The 22,508-nt window shown below is 35.4% G+C and overlaps 1 protein-coding gene across 1 annotated transcript; it reads left to right on the plus strand.

The window, feature by feature from the left end:
• The first annotated feature begins 498 nt into the window (after nt 1–498).
• mnx1 (motor neuron and pancreas homeobox 1) lies at nt 499–20,819 on the plus strand. Its single transcript, XM_061922472.1, has 3 exons — nt 499–1,052; nt 19,070–19,230; nt 20,500–20,819. Exons 1-3 carry the CDS (start codon nt 542–544, stop codon nt 20,779–20,781), a joined length of 954 nt encoding a protein of 317 aa, XP_061778456.1. The 5' UTR covers nt 499–541; the 3' UTR covers nt 20,782–20,819.
• The last annotated feature ends 1,689 nt before the right edge of the window (nt 20,820–22,508 follow it).

Consider the following 22,508-nt stretch of genomic DNA (forward strand, 5'->3'; position numbering starts at 1 on the left):
CCAAATACAATTCTGCTAATTCTGCTTCATCGCAGGGGACTTATCCAGGGTGTACCCCCGCCTTCCACCCAAATGCAGCTGAGATAGGCTCCATGCACCCCTCTGCCCCCCCTCCCCCGCAACCCCAAAAGGGACAAGCTGTAGAAAATGGATGGATGGATGAATATAGAAGTGTGAAAGAATGTTGAAAAAAACTCCAAATAAAATTCTGCTAAGGGCCCTAATTTGGCCAGGAGCGGCCCTGCACGTATATGCAAGGATGGAGGCTGCAATGAGGTGGCAACTTGTCCAGGGTGTACCCCTGCCTTCCGCACGATAGGGTCCATCACCCTACGCGACCCAGCGGTATGGATAGATGGATGGGCAAGGAAGGAGGATGCAGGTGCAGTAAACGCGCAAAGGGGGCGTGGTCGGTGAGGATTTTGGCACCGCCCCCTCCTGCGCCAATCACCTGCAGCAGACGCGCATTAAGCTTCTCTCCCACTTTGGTGCCGTCAGAACTTCGGAAGTTCTCCCGCAGAAGAGCGTGAGCACATTTAAGATGGAGAAGTCCAAAAACTTCCGCATAGACGCGCTCTTGGCCATCGATAGTCCTAAAGCGCAGACGTCTCCCCTGGCTCTGGTCACCTCCTCCTCCTCCTCCTCCTCCTCCTCAGTCTCCATCCCGGCCTCCGAGCTCTGCAGCCCCGGCGACAATTTACGCAGCGAGACGCCGTCCCCGCCCAGGATCTCCAGCCACGGCCTGATCCCCAAACCGGGATTCCTGGGCAGCGCGCACGGCCTGGTTGGATTACACCCGCCCAGCAGCGCCGGCATCCCCGCGCAGGCGCTGTACGGCCACCCCATGTACACTTACTCCGCGGCGGCCGCCCTCAGCGCGCAGCACCCGGCCTTGTCCTACTCGTCCTACCCGCACCACCACCACCACCACCACCAGCAGCACCACCACGCCGGGGACCCCATCAAGCTGACGGCCAGCACCTTCCAGCTGGACCACTGGCTGCGGGTGTCCACGGCCGGCATGATGCTGCCCAAGATGTCGGACTTTAACAGTGAGTACGAACAACATCCGTTTTTTTCGGACTGTAGGGATTATTGTTGACATTTTGCAAAAAAAAAACCAAAAACAATTGTATTTAAATCGCCTAAATCAGTGGTCCCCAACATTTTTGTAGCTGCGGACCAGTCAACACTTGATGTATATATGTATATATATATATATATATATATATATATGTGTGTGTCTTTTTTTTTTTTTGGTCATGAAAAATTGAGGTTTTTTGGGTTGGTGCACTAATTGTGTTTTTTATGTTGATTTAACAAAAACAAAAAAAAAAATAAAAAAATAATAATATTAAATTATTCTGCGGCCAGGTATCAATCGAGCCGCGGCCCGGTGGTTGGGGACCAACTGCCTAAATTTTTCCTGAAAAAAATGTTTTTCAATTTACCGTAATTCGGTGTGGGAAAAAAATGTAAAAAAAAACAAACCCTTCTGTTTTTAAATAACCATTACGGTAATGTAAAACAAATGTTCATTGTGATTTTTCTATTGCATTATTTTAACAGAAGGAGGGGGGAAAAAATAAAATTTTCGGACATGGACGACTATAAAATCGATTTGTAAAAGCGTCAATAATCTATTTATTTGTTGTAAATAAAGTAATACAGACAGTTGTAATCAACATTTTTCCCGAAAATAATGTTTTAAATTTACCGTAATTTGTTGTGGAAAAAGACTGTAAAAAAAATAAAATTTGTTTTTAAATGAACATTACGGTAATGTAAAAAAAATGTTCATTAATAATAATCCATTTTTCGGACATGGACGACTATAAAATCGATTTGTAAAAGCGTCAATAATCTATTTATTTGTTGTAAATAAAGTAATACAGACAGTTGTAAAATTTAGCTGACTTATAATGCTGCCCAAGATGTTGGACTTTAACAGTGAGTACAAATAACATCCATTTTTCTTCGGACTTTAGGGATTTTTGTTGACATTTTGAAAAAAATAAATAAATAATAATTTAAAAAAAAAAGGTATCTCATTAGCCAACATATTTCCCGAAAATAATGTTTTCAATTTACCGTAATTCGTTGTGGAAAAAGACTGTAAAAAAAATAAAATCTGTTTTTAAATAAACATTACGGTATTGTAAAAAAAAAATGTTCATTGTGATTTTTCTATTGTATTATTTTAACAGAAGGAGGGGGGAAATAATATTTTTTTTCGGACATGGACGACTATAAAATCCATTCGTAAAACGTCAATAATCTATTTTTTGTTGTAAATAAGGTGATACAGACATTTTTAAAATTTAGCTGACTTATGATGCTGCCCAAGATGTCGGACTTTAACAGTGAGTACAAATAACATCCATTTTTCTTCGGACTGTAGGGACTTTTGTTGACAATTTGCAAAAAAAAAAAAAAAAAAAAGGTATCTCATTAGCCAACATTTTTCCCGAAAATAATGTTTTCAATTTACCGTAATTGGTTGTGGAAAAAGACTGTAAAAAAAAAAAAAATCTGTTTTTGAATAAACATTACGGTAATGTAAAACATTTTTCATTAATAATAATCAATTTTTCGGACATGGACGACTATAAAAATCGATTCGTAAAAGCGTCAATACTGTATTTATTTGTTGTAAATAAAGTAATACGGACAGTTGTAAAATTTATCTGACTTATGATGCTGCCCAAGATGTCGGACTTTAACAGTGAGTACAAATAACATCCATTTTTCTTCAAATTGTAGGGATTATTATTTTGCAAAAAAAAAAAAAAAAAAAAAGGTATCTCAATTGACAAAATTTTCCCCGAAAAAAAAAAAAAGTTTTTCAATTTACCATAATTCGGTGTGGAAAAAGACTGTAAAAAAATATTTCTGTTTTTAAATAACCATTACAGTAATGTAAAAAAATGTTCATTCATAATAATCAATTTTTTGGACATGGACGAAAATAAGATTGATTCTTAAAACATCGATAATCTATGTATTTATTGTAAATAAATTAATACAGAAATTTGTAAAATTTTGCTGACTTATGATGCTGCCCAAGATGTCGGACTTTAACAGTGAGTACGAACAACATCCGTTTTTCTTCGGACTTTAGGGATTTTTGTTGACATTTTGCAGAAAAAAAAAAAAAAAAAAAGGTATTTCAATCGCCAAAATGATTCCCGAAAAAAAAAAACGTTTTTCAATTTACCGTTATTCGGTGTGGAACAAGACTGTTAAAAAAATATATGTTTTTGAATAACCATTACGGTAATGTAAAAAAAAATGTTCATTAATAATAATCAATTTTTCGGACATGGATGACTATAAAATCGATTCATAAAAGGTCAAGAATCTATTTATTTATTGTAAATAAAATAATACAGACTGTTGTAAAATTTAGCTGATTTATGATGCTGCCCAAGATGTCGGACTTTAACATTGAGTACAAATAACCAAATGGCATCCGTTTTTTTTCGGACTGTCGTGATTTTTGTTGACATTTTGCAAAAAAAAAAAAAAAAAAAAAGTATCTCAATCGCCAAAATTTTTCCCGAAAAAAATGTTTTTCAATTTACCATAATTCGTTTACAGTTGTCTCCTATTGCATTATTTTAACAGAAGGTGGGGGGAAATAATACATTTTTCGGACATAGACGACTATAAAATCGATTCGTAAAACGCCAATAATCTATTTATTTGTTGTAAATAATGTAATAGACATTTGTAAAATTTAACTGACTTATGTTCCAGTTTTGGACACAATTCGATGCATTATGTAAATATAATGGAAATTAATTCGACTTTTTTTTCTTACAAAAGTTTTTAAAAGTGAGAAACTCTTATTTAGTGAAACGAAAAAAAAAACTGCATTAATGTACATAAATTAAAGATGCATCAATAATGGATTTTTTTTTTTTAAATCAAATTGTAGTTCCTGAATCGGAATCGAATCGTGCCAATGATTCCCACTTCTCACATTTTTAAGAATTTACTGTGAAGTTACTAATTTTTACAGTTTTTTAATGGGTTATGATACATATTTCGATTAGAGTATTTTACTGAGGAAAAATACTTATAAATTCTGTGTAATTATGGTAATTATTTTCTTTTATAGTGTAACAATAATTATAAAAACAAATAGAATACTTACATTTTTCTGCGTAAAAAACATTGAATAAACTGTTTTAAGCTCAAACAATGGCAGCTTCGTTGCTAAAATTTGACAGTAAAATGTAGACTTTTTTTTACAATTGAATTAATTAAAAAAAAAAAAGGTATTTTGGTTTAAAATCCACTTAAAAAAACAAAACTAAAAACGTCATTGTTTTTGATCTAAAATGATAATATTGTTCGATTTTGTTCCCAATCAATTGACGCCATAATTATTGAATTTATAAAATGTACTCAGTGTGAATGTTAAGGTATAATTCTGGTCAATTTTTACCGTAAAATCTACAGTCGTCCTTTTTAAAGTGCGCCACTGTAAATAAATTAAAATTTGGTGTTTATGTTATTTTCACAGTAAAATTCTGCTGAAAGTTTCCTATTTGTACTGCCAACTCTATGGTGGTGTTTACACCCAGCAGGCACAAGACATTGAAACAACGTTGAGAACTTGTTGAATTAGGTGCTGACGCTGAGCGACTCAAACATAACGTTGGAACAACATGCTTTTTGACAACGTTTAATCAATGTCGGGTTCTGACATATGATTTGGCCATTGAATTATGGTCATTTCCCAACCAAAAATTCTACAACACAAATACAACGTTGAAACAACATACTCAATGTTGGGTTCTGACATTGATTTGACCATTGAATTTTGGTCATTTCCCAACAAATATTCTTCAACACAACATGCTTCTTGACAACGTTTAATCAATGTCGGGTTCTGACGTTGATTTGACCATTGAATTATTGTAATTTCATAACCAATATTCTACAAACACAATTACAATGTTGAAACAACGTACTTTTTGACAACGTTTAATGGTTAGGTTCTAAAATTGATTTGAACATGGAATTTTGGTCATTTCCCAACCAATATTCTACAACACAAATACAACATTGAAACAACATGCTTTTTGACAATGTTTAATCAATGTTAGGTTGTGAGGTTGATTTGACCATTGAATTTTGGTCATTTCCCAACCGGTATTTTGCAATAAAAATACAACGTTGAAACAACACGCTTTTTGATGACGTTTAATCAATGTTGGGTTCTCACATTGATTTGACCGTTGAATTTTGGTCATTTCCCAACCAATATTCTACAACACAAATACAACATTGAAACAACATACATTTTGACAATGTTTAATCAATGTCAGTTTCTGACGCTGATATGACCATTGAATTTTGGTCGTTTCCCAACCAATATTCTACAACACAAATACAACATTAAAACAACATGCTTTTTGACAACGTTCAATCAATGTCGGGTTCTGAAGTTGATTTGACCATTGAATTTTGGTCATTTCCCAACCAATATTCTTCAACACAGAACATTGAAACAACATACTTTTTGACAACGTTTAATCAATGTTAGGTTGTGAGGTTGATTTGACCATTGAATTTTGGTCATTTCAATATTCTACAACACAAATAAAACGTTGAAACAACATGCTTTTTGACAACGTTTAATCAATGTTAAGTTCTGACGCTGATTTGACCATTGAATATTGGTCGTTTCCCAACCATTATCCTACAACACAAATACAACGTTGAAACAACATAATTATTGACAACGTTAATCAATGTTGGGTTCTGACATAGAATTTTGGTCATTTCCCAACCAATATCCTTCAACACAGAACATTGAAACAACATACTTTTTGACAACGTCTAATCAACGTCGGGTCCTGACGCTGATATGACCATTGAATTTTGGTCGTTTCCCAACCAATATTCTACAACACAAATACAACGTTGAAACAACTTAATTATTGACAACGTTAATCAATGTTGGGTTCTGACATTGAATATTGGTCATTTCCCAACCAATATTCTACAACACAAATACAACATTGAAACAACATACTTTTTGACAATGTTTAATCAACGTCAGGTTCTGACATTGATTTGACCATTGAATTTTGGTCATTTCCCAACCAATATCCTTCAACACAGAACATTGAAACAACATACTTTTTGACGACGTCTAATCAACGTCGGGTTCTGACGCTGATATGACCATTGAATTTTGGTCGTTTCCTAACCAATAGTCTACAACACAAATACAACATTGAAACAACATGCTTTTTGACAATGTTTAATCAATGTCAGGTTCTGACGTTGATTTGACCATTGAATTATGGTCATTTCCCAACCAAAAATTCTACAACACAAATACAACATTGAAACAACATACTTTTTGACAACGTTTAATCAATGTCGCGTTCTGACGCTGATATGACCATTGAATTTTGGTCCTTTCCTAACCAATATTCTACAACACAAATACAACATTGAAACAACATGCTTTTTGACAATGTTTAATCAATGTCAGGTTCTGACGTTGATTTGACCATTGAATCATGGTCATTTCCCAACCCCAAATTCTACAACACAAATACAACGTTGAAACAACATACTTTTTGACAACGTCTAATCAACGTCGGGTTCTGACGCTGATATGACCATTGAATTTTGGTCGTTTCCTAACCAATAGTCTACAACACAAATATAACATTGAAACAACACGCTTTTTGACAATGTTTAATCAATGTCAGGTTCTGACGTTGATTTGACCATTGAATTATGGTCATTTCCCAACCAAAAATTCTACAACACAAATACAACAATGAAACAACATACTTTTTGACAACGTTTAATCAATGTCGGGTTCTGACATTGATTTGACCTTTGAATTTTGGTCATTTCCCAACCAATATTCTACAACACAAATAGAACATTGAAACAACATGCTTTTTGACAATGTTTAATCCATGTTGGGTTCTCACATTGATTTGACCATTGAATTTTGGTCATTTCAATATTCTACAACACAAATAAAACGTTGAAACAACATGCTTTTTGAGAACGTTTAATCAATGTCAGGTTCTGACGCTGATATGACCATTGAATTTTGGTCATTTCCCAACCAATATTCTACAACACAAATAAAACGTTGAAACAACATGCTTTTTGACAACGTTTAATCAATGTCAGGTTCTGACGCTGATATGACCATTGAATTTTGGTCGTTTCCCAGCCAATATTCTACAACACAAATACAACGTTGAAACAACTTAATTATTGACAACGTTAATCAATGTTGGGTTCTGACATTGAATATTGGTCATTTCCCAACCAATATTCTACAACACAAATACAACGTTGAAACAACATACTTTTTGACAACGTTTAATCAACGTCGGGTTCTGACATTGATTTGACCATTGAATTTTGGTCATTTCCCAACCAATATCCTTCAACACAGAACATTGAAACAACATACTTTTTGACAACGTCTAATCAACGTCGGGTTGTGACGTTGATTTGACCATTGAATTTTGGTCATTTCCTAACCAATAGTCTACAACACAAATACAACATTGAAACAACATGCTTTTTGACAATGTTTAATCAATGTCAGGTTCTGACGTTGATTTGACCATTGAATTATGGTCATTTCCCAACCAAAAATTGTACAACACAAATACAACATTGAAACAACATACTTTTTGACAATGTTTAGTCAATGTCAGGTTCTGACATTGATTTGACCTTTGAATTTTGGTCATTTCCCAACCAATATTTTTACAACACAAATAGAACATTGAAACAACATACTTTTTGACAATGTTTAATCAATGTTGGGTTCTCACATTGATTTGACCATTGAATTTTGGTCATTTCAATATTCTACAACACAAATAAAACGTTGAAACAACATGCTTTTTGAGAACGTTTAATCAATGTCAGGTTCTGACGCTGATATGACCATTGAATTTTGGTCATTTCCCAACCAATATTCTACAACACAAATACAACGTTGAAACAACATAATTATTGACAAAGTTAATCAATGTTGGATTCTGACATTGAATATTGGTCAATACCCAACCAATATCCTTATACACAGAACATTGAAACAACATACTTTTTGACAACGTCTAATCAATGTCAGGTTCTGACGCTGATATGACCATTGAATTTTGGTCGTTTCCCAACCAATATTCTACAACACAAATACAACGTTGAAACAACATAATTATTGACAACGTTAATCAATGTTGGGTTCTGACATTGAATATTGGTCATTTCCCAACCAATATTCTACAACACAAATACAACGTTGAAACAACATACTTTTTGACAATGTTTAATCAACGTCGGGTTCTGACATTGATTTGACCATTGAATTTTGGTCGTTTCCTAACCAATAGTCTACGACACAAATATAACATTGAAACAACATGCTTTTTGACAATGTTTAATCAATGTCAGGTTCTGACGTTGATTTGACCATTGAATTATGGTCATTTCCCAACCAAAAATTCTACAACAAAAATACAACAATGAAACAACATACTTTTTGACAACGTTTAATCAATGTCGGGTTCTGACATTGATTTGACCTTTGAATTTTGGTCATTTCCCAACCAATATTCTACAACACAAATAGAACATTGAAACAACATACTTTTTGACAATGTTTAATCAATGTTGGGTTCTCACATTGATTTGACCATTGAATTTTGGTCATTTCAATATTCTACAACACAAATAAAACGTTGAAACAACATGCTTTTTGAGAACGTTTAATCAATGTCAGGTTCTGACGCTGATATGACCATTGAATTTTGGTCATTTCCCAACCAATATTCTACAACACAAATAAAACGTTGAAACAACATGCTTTTTGACAACGTTTAATCAATGTCAGGTTCTGACGCTGATATGACCATTGAATTTTGGTCGTTTCCCAGCCAATATTCTACAACACAAATACAACGTTGAAACAACTTAATTATTGACAACGTTAATCAATGTTGGGTTCTGACATTGAATATTGGTCATTTCCCAACCAATATTCTACAACACAAATACAACGTTGAAACAACATACTTTTTGACAACGTTTAATCAACGTCGGGTTCTGACATAGATTTGACCATTGAATTTTGGTCATTTCCCAACCAATATCCTTCAACACAGAACATTGAAACAACATACTTTTTGACAACGTCTAATCAACGTCGGGTTCTGACGTTGATTTGACCATTGAATTTTGGTCATTTCCTAACCAATAGTCTACAACACAAATACAACATTGAAACAACATGCTTTTTGACAATGTTTAATCAATGTCAGGTTCTGACGTTGATTTGACCATTGAATTATGGTCATTTCCCAACCAAAAATTGTACAACACAAATACAACATTGAAACAACATACTTTTTGACAATGTTTAATCAATGTCAGGTTCTGACATTGATTTGACCTTTGAATTTTGGTCATTTCCCAACCAATATTCTACAACACAAATAGAACATTGAAACAACATACTTTTTGACAATGTTTAATCAATGTTGGGTTCTCACATTGATTTGACCATTGAATTTTGGTCATTTCAATATTCTACAACACAAATAAAACGTTGAAACAACATGCTTTTTGAGAACGTTTAATCAATGTCAGGTTCTGACGTTGATTTGACCATTGAATTTTGGTCATTTCCCAACCAATATTCTACAACACAAATACAACGTTGAAACAACATAATTATTGACAAAGTTAATCAATGTTGGATTCTGACATTGAATATTGGTCAATACCCAACCAATAAATATCCTTATACACAGAACATTGAAACAACATACTTTTTGACAACGTCTAATCAATGTTGGGTTCTGACATTGAATATTGGTCATTTCCCAACCAATATTCTACAACACAAATACAACGTTGAAACAACATACTTTTTGACAATGTTTAATCAACGTCGGGTTCTGACATTGATTTGACCATTGAATTTTGGTCGTTTCCTAACCAATAGTCTACGACACAAATATAACATTGAAACAACATGCTTTTTGACAATGTTTAATCAATGTCAGGTTCTGACGTTGATTTGACCATTAAATTATGGTCATTTCCCAACCAAAAATTCTACAACACAAATACAACATTGAAACAACATACTTTTTGACAACGTTTAATCAATGTCGGGTTCTGACATTGATTTGACCTTTGAATTTTGGTCATTTCCCAACCAATATTCTACAACACAAATAGAACATTGAAACAACATACTTTTCGACAACGTTTAATCAATGTTGGGTTCTCACATTGATTTGACCATTGAATTTTGGTCATTTCAATATTCTACAACACAAATAAAACGTTGGAACAACATGCTTTTTGAGAACGTTTAATCAATATCAGGTTCTGACGTTGATTTGACCATTGAATTTTGGTCGTTTCCCAACCAATATTCTACAACACAAATACAACATTAAAACAACATGCTTTTTGACAATGTTTAATCAATGTCAGGTTCTGAAGTTGATTTGACCATTGAATTTTGGTCATTTCCCAACCAATATTCTTCAACACAGAACATTGAAACAACATACTTTTTGACAACGTTTAATCAATGTCGGGTTCTCACATTGATTTGATCATTGAATTATGGTCATTTCCCAACCAATATTCTACAACACAAATAAAACATTGAAACAACATGCATTTTGATGACGTTTAATCAATGTTGGCTTCGACGTTGATTTGACCATTGAAATGTGTTCCTATCCAACGTTGGACAACAATTTACAAATTAATCAATCAATCAAAGTTTATTTATATAGCCCTTAATCACAAGTGTCTCAATGGGCTGCACAAGCCACAACGACAAATACATCTATGCAACGTTGTTTCAAAGGACATGCATGGTATAATAAACGTTTCAATGTCATGTGCCTGCGGGGACAGCGAATCCCTATAAATGTAAAAAACTGTTATTTTTACAGTAAAGTCGTTTTTTTAGTGTATTACTGTAAATGTAAAAAAAATGGTACTCATGTTATTTTTACAGTAAAAGTCTGATATGGCTACCAATTTGCACTGTCAACTCTGTGGTGTTTTTTTTTTACAGCAAACTGTTATGAATGTAAAACCACATATTTTTAAGGTGAAATTTTGGTGACTGAGCTGCCAGTTTTTACAGTAAAACATACAGCAGTTAAAACTGTAACGACCAGGTCGCATCCTGGTGTGGAGTTCGTTCTCTCAGGAATGCGGACGGTAGGAACAAAGAATTTATTTGAAAATAAATCAGACTTTTAACAAAGAAAAATGTGCTCAAAGCACAGAAGGCAAAAAACAAAGGGGCTAGCAAATAAAACAGCCTAGCAGGGGAACTAGCAGGTACAGAGCCGGGAACAAAAGTCGTCATCTGTTGCGTATTGACTGACTGGAGAAGGCAGGCTTAAATAATGTCAGTGATTACAAAACAGGTGCGCGTCCGGAACAAGCGGCAGGTGAAAATAATGAGTAACTGACTGACGACTGCGGCACAACGGATGTTGGCGCTGCAGAGAAACCAGGCCTAATTTTGATTTCATGGGTAGGGTGGACTCACAGCACCATCGCTCACTGAAAACATACGCCCACTTTGGGGGAAAAAAATATGAAACTAAAATGTGATATTTTTTTCTCATATAGTACGATATATTTATATTTTAATAGGACGACTCCTTACTTGTGACCTTTCAAATTTTCTCACAATATGACATAAGTAAAGTGATCACAAGCATTTTCCTCAGCAACTCCATAGTTGTTTTTTTTTACTGCCGGTCTGTTGCATATGTGTGTGGGACTTAAAAATTACAACTTTATTCTCGTAACATTACAATTGTATTTATTTTAACATTATGACTTAAGTTTCCTTGAGACGTGACATTTTTCTTGTAATATTGCCACTTTGATGTAATATTATGGCTCTTTGAAACATTACAACTTTTTCTCATATTAAGACTGTTCATGTATGTTAAGGGTACATCATCCTCTAAAAGTTACGTCTTTTTTCTTTTAATATTATAAGTTCATTCTTGTAAAATTACCCCGGCAAAATTGCTCCCGTAAAATTAATACTTAACTCTGGTTATATATAAAGACGTTCTCTGAAAGTTGTTTTTTGTCTTTGTTTTATGACTTAACAATTTGCGTTGTATTATCACAACTTGAAATTTATCATGGCATTGTTCTTGTAACATTACAGACTTTTTTTCATAATAACATATAGTTATTATTAATTGGGGCGGCATAGCTCGGTTGGTAGAGTGGCCGTGCCAGTGACTTGAGGGTTGTAGGTTCGATTCCCGCTTCTGCCATCCTAGTCACTGTCGTTGTGTCCTTGGGCAAGACACTTTACCCACCTGCTCCCAGTGCCACCCACACAGGTTTAAATGTAACTTAGATATTGGGTTTCACTATGTAAAGCGCTTTGAGTCACTAGAGAAAAAGCGCTATATAAATATAATTCACTTCACAACTATGGTAACCAACTCAGAGGTGCACAAACAGGAACCGAAGGAGTCCAAATCCAACAGAAAACACAAATGACTCAAAAATACAATCAGAATACGATCCGGGCGGCGGATCATGACAAAAACACTGCATGTGTGACCAGAAGTAAATGTGTGCCTTTTACAATATTACAAGTAGAGAATGACCAAAAAAACTATGAATGACGAGTGTGCAGACAAGGTGACACAGACGGATGACTTTTGGGAGAGGAACTAAAATGGAGAGATAATGGACAGACGGGAAAGTGTCGGCAGGCTGTGAAAGCCACAGTGGACATGTTACCTGCAACCGCGCACACTGGACGTTTTGTCCACGCTCCTCCTCACAGATTTGGGTCAAAAACCGGGCGGCAAACACTTCTTCTATGGACACATTCATGGAGCGGACATAGTGGATGATTTTACATTGAACACTGTCTTTTCACAGTAAAATACTGTAATGACTGAAGAAATTACAATATTCTTATATTTCACGGCAATTAATTGTTAATAATCTTAGATCTCCATCCATCCATTTCCTACTGCTTATTCCCTTTTGGGGTCGCTGGCGCCGATCTCAGCTATAATCACAAAACTTTTTTTTTTACTGTAAATTCAAACTGATTTGTTTCTAAAAGACGATTCCATCCATCCATCTTCTTCCGGTTATCCGAGGTCGGGTCGCGGGGGCAGCAGCCTAAGCAGGGAAACCCAGACTTCCCTTTCCCCAGCCACTTCGTCTAGCTCTTCCCGGGGGATCCCGAGGCGTTCCCAGGCCAGCCGGGTGACATAGTCTTCCCAACGCGTCCTGGGTCTTCCCCGTGGCCTGCTACCGGTTGGATGTGCCCTAAACACCTCCCTAGGGAGGCGTTCGGGTGGCATCCTGACCAGATGCCCGAACCACGTCATCTGGCTCCTCTCGATGTGGAGGAGCAGTGGCTTTACTTTGAGTTCCTCCCGGATGGCAGAGCTTCTCACCCTATCTCTAAGGGAGAGCCCCGCCACACGGCGGAGGAAACTCATTTCGGCCGCTTGTACCCGTGATCTTATCCTTTCGGTCATGACCCAAAGCTCATGACCATAGGTGAGGATGGGAACGTAGATCGACTGGTAAATTGAGAGCTTTGCCTTCCGGCTCAGCTCCTTCTTCACCACAACGGATCGGTACAACATCCGCATTACTGAAGACGCCGCACCGATCTGCCTGTCGATCTCACGATCCACTCTTCCTCACTCGTGAACAAGACTCCTAGGTACTTGAACTCCTCCACTTGGGGCAGGGTCTCCTCCCCAACCCGGAGATGGCACTCCACCCTTTTCCGGGCGAGAACCATGGACTCGGACTTGGAGGTGCTGATTCTCATTCCGGTCGCTTCACACTCGGCTGCAACCCGATCCAGTAAGAGCTGAAGATCCCGGTCAGATGAAGCCATCAGGACCACATCATCTGCAAAAAGCAGAGACCTAATCCTGCGGTCACCAAACCGGAACCCCTCAACACCTTGACTGCGCCTAGAAATTCTGTCCATAAAAGTTATGAACAGAATCGGTGACAAAGGACAGCCTTGGCGGAGTCCAACCCTCACTGGAAATGTGTTCGACTTACTACAGACAATGCGGACCAAGCTCTGACACTGATCATACAGGGAGCGGACCGCCACAATAAGACAGTCCGGTACCCTATACTCTCTAAGCACTCCCCACAGGACTTCCCGAGGGACACGGTCGAATGCCTTCTCCAAGTCCACAAAGCACATGTAGACTGGTTGGGCAAACTCCCATGCACCCTCAAGAACCCTGCCGAGAGTATAGAGCTGGTCCACGGTTCTACGATTCCACCGGTGTTATTTCCCAGTACAATAATGTAAACAAAGTGTATCGTTACTTCCAACATTTCAGCATTGAACTTCACAGTAAATGACTGCACATGTTACTCATGTCCAAGTCCGGCAATTATTAGCCAGGAATTTACTGTGAATTTAGTTCAGTTCAGTTGATTTGGAAAATGCATACGATAGAATCAATCAATCAATGTTTATTTATATAGCCCCAAATCACAAATGTCTCAAAGGACTGTACAAATCATTACGACTACAACATCCTCGGAAGAACCCACAAAAGGGCAAGGAAAACTCACACCCAGTGGGCAGGGAGAATTCACATCCAGTGGGACGCCAGTGACAATGCTGACTATGAGAAACCTTGGAGAGGACCTCAGATGTGGGCAACCCCCCCCTCTAGGGGACCGAAAGCAATGGATGTCGAGCGGGTCCAACATGATACTGTGAAAGTTCAATCCATAGTGGCTCCAACACAGCCGCGAGAGTTCAGTTCAAAGAGGATCCAAGACAGCAGCGAGAGTCCCGTCCACAGGAAACCATCCCAAGTGGAGGCGGATCAGCAGCGTAGATATGTCCCCAACCGATACACAGGCGAGCGTTCCATCCTGGGTCCCGACGAGCGGTCCATCCTGGGTCTCGACTCTGGACAGCCAGTACTTCATCCATGGTCATCAGACCGGACCCCCTCCACAAGGGAGAGTTGGACAGAGGAGAAAAAGAAAAGAAACGGCAGATCAACTGGTCTAAAAAGGAGGTCTATTTAAAGGCTAGAGTATATAAATGAGTTTAAAGATGGGACTTAAATGCTTCAACTGAGGTAGCATCTCGAACTGTTACCGGGAGGGCATTCCAGAGTACTGGAGCCCGAACGGAAAACGCTCTATAGCCCGCAGACTTTTTTTGGGCTATAGGAATCACTAATAAGCCGGAGTCTTTTGAACGCAGATTTCTTGCCGGGACATATGGTACAATACAATCGGCAAGATAGGATGGAGCTAGACCGTGTAGTATTTTATACGTAAGTAGTAAAACCTTAAAGTCACATCTTAAGTGCACAGGAAGCCAGTGCAGGTGAGCCAGTATAGGTGTATATATAGGTATATATGTATATAGGTATATTAAGGTATAAACAGTACAGGCGTAATGTGATCAAACTTTCTTGTTCTTGTCAAAAGCCTAGCAGCCGCATTTTGTACCAACTGTAATGCAGGGGTGTCAAACGTAAGGCCCGAGGGCCGGATCAGGCCCGCAAACAGGTTTTAAGCGGCCCGCGGGATGAGTTTGCTAAGTACAAAAATTAACCTACAATTTTTAAATGAAAGAAACGGCTGTTCTAAATGTGTCCACTGGATGTCGCAATAGCAATTATTTGTATCTTTGTAGATGATGCTACATTTGTACAAAATAAACCACAAAGTACCGTAGCAGTCGAGGAAAATTATCAAACTACATCAGGGGTCAGCAACCTTTTTGAAACCAATAGTTACTTCTTGGGTACTGATTAATGCGAAGGGCTACCAGTTTGATACACACTTAAATAAATTGCCAGAAATAGCCAATTTGCTCAATTTACCTTTAATAAATAAATCTATTATATTAAAAATGGGTATTTCTGTCTGTTATTCCGTCGTATATTTTTTTCCCTTTTACGGGAAGTTTTTTGTAGAGAATAAATGATGAAAAAAACACTTAATTAAACGGTTTGAAAGAGGAGAAAACACGAAAAAAGTAAATGTACATTTGGAAACATAGTTTATCTTCAATTTTGACTGTTTAAAATTCAAAATTCAACCAAAAAAAAAGAAAAGAAAAACTAGCTAATTCGAATCTTTTTGAAAAAATTAAAAACATAATTTATGGAACATCATTAGTAATTTTTTCCTGATTAAGATTAATTTTTGAATTTTGATGACATGTTTTAAATAGGTTAAAATCCAATGTGCACTTTATTAGAATATATAACAAATTGGACCAAGCTATATTTCTAAAAAAGACAATCATTATTTCTTCTAAATTTTCCAGAACAAATATTTTAAAAGAAATTCAAAAGACTTTGAAATATGATTTAAATTTGATTCTAAAGATTTTTTAGATTTGCCAGAATAATTTTTTGGAATTTTAATCATAATAAGTTTGAAGAAATATTTCACAAATATTCTTCGTCGAAAAAACAGACGCTAAAATGAAGAATTAAATTTATTTATTATTCTTTACAATGAAAAAATGTATTTACTTAAACATTGATTTAAATTGTCAGGAAAGGAGAGAAAAGAATTTAAAAGGTAAAAAGGTATATGTGTTTAAAAATCCTAAAATCATTTTTAAGGTTGTATTTTTTCTCTAAAATTGTCTTTCTGAAAGTTATAAGAAGCAAAGTAAAAAAATAAATGAATTTATTTAAACAAGTGAAGACCAAGTCTTTAAAATATTGTCTTGGATTTTCAAATTCTATTTGAGTTTTGTCTCTCTTAGAATTAAAAATGTTGAGCAAAGTGAGACCAGCTTGGTAGTAAATAAAATAAAAAATAAAAAAATAGAGGCAGCTCACTGGTAAGTGCTGCTATTTGAGCTATTTTTAGAACAGGCCAGCGGGCGACTCATCAGGTCCTTACGGGCTACCTGGTGACCCCTGATCTACATCATTTAATTGTGATATAATTTTTTTTATCTTGACAGATTGAAAATCAACACCAATGAGTTGACCGATGAACATTATCACATAATGTATTCAGAAATAACTACAAATAAAGAAAACATACTATTGACCGCAACATGTAAGTGTAAAAAAAACAACAACATTATGATTTGTACAGTTTCAAAATGTGCTTGTTCTATTTAAAACAAAAACAAAAAAACAATCTGAAGTTTTCTTTATTTTTAAGTTATTGTGCTGTGATTTTACCAGTCCGGCCCACTTGGGAGTAGATTTTTCTCCATGTGGCCCCTGATCTAAAATTAATTTGACATCCCTGATGTAAGACATCATACATTTCCAGTTGTTTCATTACAGCACATCCAAAAAGGAGTAGGAAGAAACTGAATTTATTTAATCCGAACCCTTTTCATTCCATAGCAGTTTAATCCCATTTCCTTGTTCTTTGCAACACAACAGTGATTAAATAATACATATATATAATATACCAAGTAAACAAATACAAATAAAAAAGGGTTCAAGATGTTCATCACAATTATTATTGTGTGTACTTTGTGAACACTTGTAGAGTTCACTAAATCATATTGGTGCTTTGTTTGATTTCTTTTGGTTAATCCATTCCATAATTTAATTCCATACAGGTTTTAAGTGTTGCACGTGCATGCAAATGTTTTCAATTATATTTTCCTCTCAGGTTATATATCTCCTCTTTTGTTGAGAAGAATTGTCAGACATTCTTAGGCAGCAGGTTATAGTTGGCCTTGTACATCATTTTAGTTGTTGGCAAATGCTCCAAATCGTCAAATTTCAATATTTGTGATTCAATAAATAAAGGGTTTGTATGTTCTCTATATCTAACATTATGTATTATTGTAATTGATCTTTTCTGTAACAACATTAGTGAATGAAGTGTACTTTTGTCGTCGTTTCCCCATATTTCTACATAATAACCCAGATATGGTAACACTAGTGAATTTATACCAGGGGTCCCCAAACTTTTTGACTTCGGGGCCGCATTGGGTTAAAACAATTTGGCTGGGGGCCGGGCTGTCTATATATATATATATATATGTATATATATATATATATATATATATATATATATATAAATATAAGAGAAACTGTTTATTATATATCATCCAGACCTGTCATCCCTCAACAAGCGCAGTGAAATCATTTCAACATGCCGCCACAGACGGAAACACCTCCTAAGTAACACAGGAGCCAATCACCACGCCCCTACGCCTACCTGTACCCACCCACTCTGTGCCCTATACAAACCATTGTATGTGAATGCTTCCATTAAAATCTTCTGATTATTGAGGGAACCCCTCATGAAACAGTCCTGTAGAGATGAAGTAGTCTTGTGATTTTTCCCACACATACATATATATATATATATTTATATATATATATATATATATATATATATATATATGTATATGTACATATATAGATATGTATATATATGTGTGTTTATATGCATATGTGTATATATGTATTTATATACATACATACATATACATATATTACACACACACACACTTATACAGTATTCCTCGCGCACTAATTGAATTAAAGAGCGCAAATGTCACGTTATCGATGGTAAAATGCATTTTTCGACAATATGATTTGCCTGAGTGGCTGGGAAATGGTAGAAAATGGACTAGAAAGGACAGATTTAAAAAATATTAATAATAAAAAGTGTGGGGGACCCCTGATTAATACAAACAATTTTTAAAGTGGAAACGCTGTTCAAGCGAGAGCATAATTAACGATAAAAGTCCATTTGTTGTAACTTTATTGTACTTCACCTTGAAATCAAAACTGTGCAATTGCAAGAAATTCCTTTTAAAAAACTGGTCACAGCCAACGTAGGTAAATATGAACCAGTAATTAATATAAGGGTACCGTGATTTTCACAGTCTTTTGTTGTAACGTCCCAGTACATTTTGATTGCAGTATACTGTGATAATAAAAGGATAATAATAATAATAGCGTAGTAATGATCATTAAAATGGCATGGTAATGAGTGCAATGTTGTTTGTGTGCAGCCCAGGCCCAGTCCAACCTGCTGGGCAAATGTCGAAGGCCGAGGACGGCCTTCACCAGCCAGCAGCTGCTGGAGTTGGAGCACCAGTTCAAACTCAACAAATATCTTTCCAGGCCCAAACGCTTTGAGGTGGCCACCTCCCTCATGCTCACAGAAACACAGGTACATGGGTACAATAATACAGTATCACACGCACACACACACACACACACACACACACACACTGGTTATTTTGATCATGACTTGTGGGGACAACCCTTTTTACAGGTTGTGGCGGCATAAAAAAAAATTGGGTAAAATGGCCACTGCCCAGTTAGCTCATACACGTCTTTAAATCTCTGGATTGATGAAGTAATGTGCTGATCATTCTTACTGGGGACCCTGGGGTAAAAAAGTTAACATGGTTCATGGGGACCAAATTTAAATAATTTTGCATAATTCACACAAATTTGTACGGGACTACTGAGGACCATAAAAAAAAAAAGTTCAAATTAAATATATTAAAAATCACTAAGGCATCTTCAGAATGGATCTGACCATCATTTAAAAAGGTTCCCCTTTAGGGGACCTGTTTTTTTTGTCCCCATACCGTCAGATGTCCTTTAAACAGAGCGATGTCCCCATTAAGTCAGCATTGCCAGAACACACACACACACACACACACACACACACACACACACACACACACACACACACACACACACACACACACACACACACACACACACACACACACAGACATATCTATATCTATATATATATATATATATATATATATATATAAATATATATATACATAGAGTATTTACATACACATTTATATATATATATATATATATATATATATATATATATATATATACAAAAATATTTCTAAATTATAAAAGTTATATATGTATGTATGAATCCTTGTACACACACACACACAAACACACACACACACACACACACAGCTATATATACAGTATATCAATTAAGGAACATAAATATATATTATAAATAAATCTAACAAAAATAAACAGTGTATATAAATGCAAAAGGTACAATGCAAGTATATCATATAAATAAATGTGTATAAAAGTATATATTATAAAATCAAAACAAGGAGATTCTACGTTTGGTCAAAAGATAAAAGTGACACATAAATACATAGATATACATATATTATATCAAGGCTTCTACAGTACATTTGGTTGAATGAGAAAAGTCAATTATTGTTAAATGACAACAGGTATTTTGGGGTATTGTTTGGAACATTTACTTATGTAAGGAAGCATCGAAAGTTCAAATACAAATGAGGAATGTGTCAGGTGTCATATATTCTTCCTGGAAATTGGTCATCCAACGCCTTGTGTCATATTTATTTATTACATACATGTTTTTCTTCCTGCATATTTCCACAAGTACTGAAGTGGTTTGATTTGTGCTCAGGTGAAAATCTGGTTCCAGAACCGGCGCATGAAGTGGAAGCGGAGCAAGAAGGCCAAGGAACAAGCCCTGCAGGAGGCCGACAAGCAGAAGGGCGGCAAGAACAAGTGCGAGCAGGATGGAGACTTTGAGAGCAGCAAAAACGGAAGAATCAAAGACTTGAAGGACAGCGACGAGGACGAGGAAGCCGAGCGCTTCTTGTACAATTCATCAGACTGTTCCTCCGACGACGAGCGGAATCGAACGTGCGGCCCCGACAGGCGCCACCAGGAGGACTTTGCATGAATGCTTTGTTAAACAGAAAATATGGTGTGAGTGTATATATATATACATATATACACATATATATATATATATATATATATATATATATATATATATATATATATATATATATATACACACACACACATATGTGTATATATATATATATTTTCATATACTGGTGTATATATACACAGATATATATATATAAATATATATGTGTGTATATATATGTAAATGTATGTACATATATATGTATATACATTTATATATGTATGTATACTGTCTATACACAAAAAAAAAATAATATATATATATGCATATATAAGTACATATGTATGCATGTATATGTATATATACACGTATATATGTATGTATACTGTATATACACAAAAATATATGCATATTTATGTACATATGTATATATGTATGTATACATGTATATATAAATGTATCTGCATATTTATGTACCTATGTATATATACATGTATATATGTATGTATACTGTATATACACAAATATATATACATATATATATGCATATTTATGTACATATGTATATATACATGTATATATGTATGTATACTGTATATACACAAACATATATACATATATATATATATATACATATATATGCATATGTACATATGTGACTATATATATATATATATATATATATATATATAAATATATACATACATATATATACACATTCATGTATAAAAATATAAATAAGTAATAAATATAAGCTGAACTGCACTGCATGGTTTCTATGAAATATCAAATATAATTGGGGGAAAACATCTTTATTTTTATATGCAATATTTATAATGAAAAAAAGGATGCATGCAGTATTGTGCTCTATCGGCAAATAAAAGGTTGTTTTTTGGGTGTACACTGTACATATTTACTGGCTAAAAAAAATGCATGAATTCACAGTAACTCACTGTGAAATATCCAAGCATCATTACCGTATCTGTACCTGTGATCAACTAAATGCTGCAACTTCCCAATTGCAATTTAGATGTTTTTGATAACATTTTTAATACAGTGTTTCACCGTTAATTGCTGTGAATTATAATATCATAATTTTTTACCGTCGTGTATGTCGTAATGTTACAGTAAATTCCGATTACAGTATTTCACTGTGAAGAAATACTGCAAAATGCCGTGAAATCCCGGTAAGTTTGGAGCGTATGATGGATGGCGGAGGACGTGTTTGTCTTCAGGCTGACAGCTGGGGTCATGGGAAGGACTGGTAATGGCGCTATCGGATGTGTGCAAACTTGCACTGAGAGCAAACAGCAAGCACAAGCTACATTTGACGCCACACCACCAATGGACACCGCCGGACAAGCTGCTTTTAGTCAAAACATTGCTCATACTTCGAAAACGGTTTAATTCTTATGGCGTTGAAGGGAAAAATGCTGGTAAAATAATCCTTTTTTTTTTTTTTACAACTCCAAACATGTTCTATAATGCGAGTGGTTCTCAAACTTTTTTCATTAATTACTACCTCAGACAAAAACTTGGCTCTCCAAGTACCACCATATTTACCAAAATTAAAAACAGTCGCCTAGTAGGCCTAAGTATTCATTAAAACAAGATTGAGTTTTTACAAGTATATTTAGTGTTTTTTTTTGCCAATGTAACAATGCACACAGTTTGAACAGTAACACTGTGTTTGAATGTTGGAAAATAAAACACTTTCCCTTACTCTAGTGATTCTTTGACATACCACTGCTGTT

The sequence above is a fragment of the Nerophis ophidion genome, linkage group LG15 (genome assembly GCF_033978795.1).
Source record: "Nerophis ophidion isolate RoL-2023_Sa linkage group LG15, RoL_Noph_v1.0, whole genome shotgun sequence".
Classification (NCBI taxonomy): Eukaryota; Metazoa; Chordata; class Actinopteri; order Syngnathiformes; family Syngnathidae; genus Nerophis; species Nerophis ophidion.

Excerpts from the sequence above, each read along its gene's own strand:
- mnx1 (XM_061922472.1), top strand. The coding sequence starts at position 542 with ATGGAGAAGTCCAAAAACTTCCGCATAGACGCGCTCTTGGCCATCGAT. Across the intron at positions 1,053-19,069 it reads CAAGATGTCGGACTTTAACA|CCCAGGCCCAGTCCAACCTG; the intron begins GTGAGTACGAAC and ends GTTTGTGTGCAG. Across the intron at positions 19,231-20,499 it reads TCATGCTCACAGAAACACAG|GTGAAAATCTGGTTCCAGAA; the intron begins GTACATGGGTAC and ends ATTTGTGCTCAG.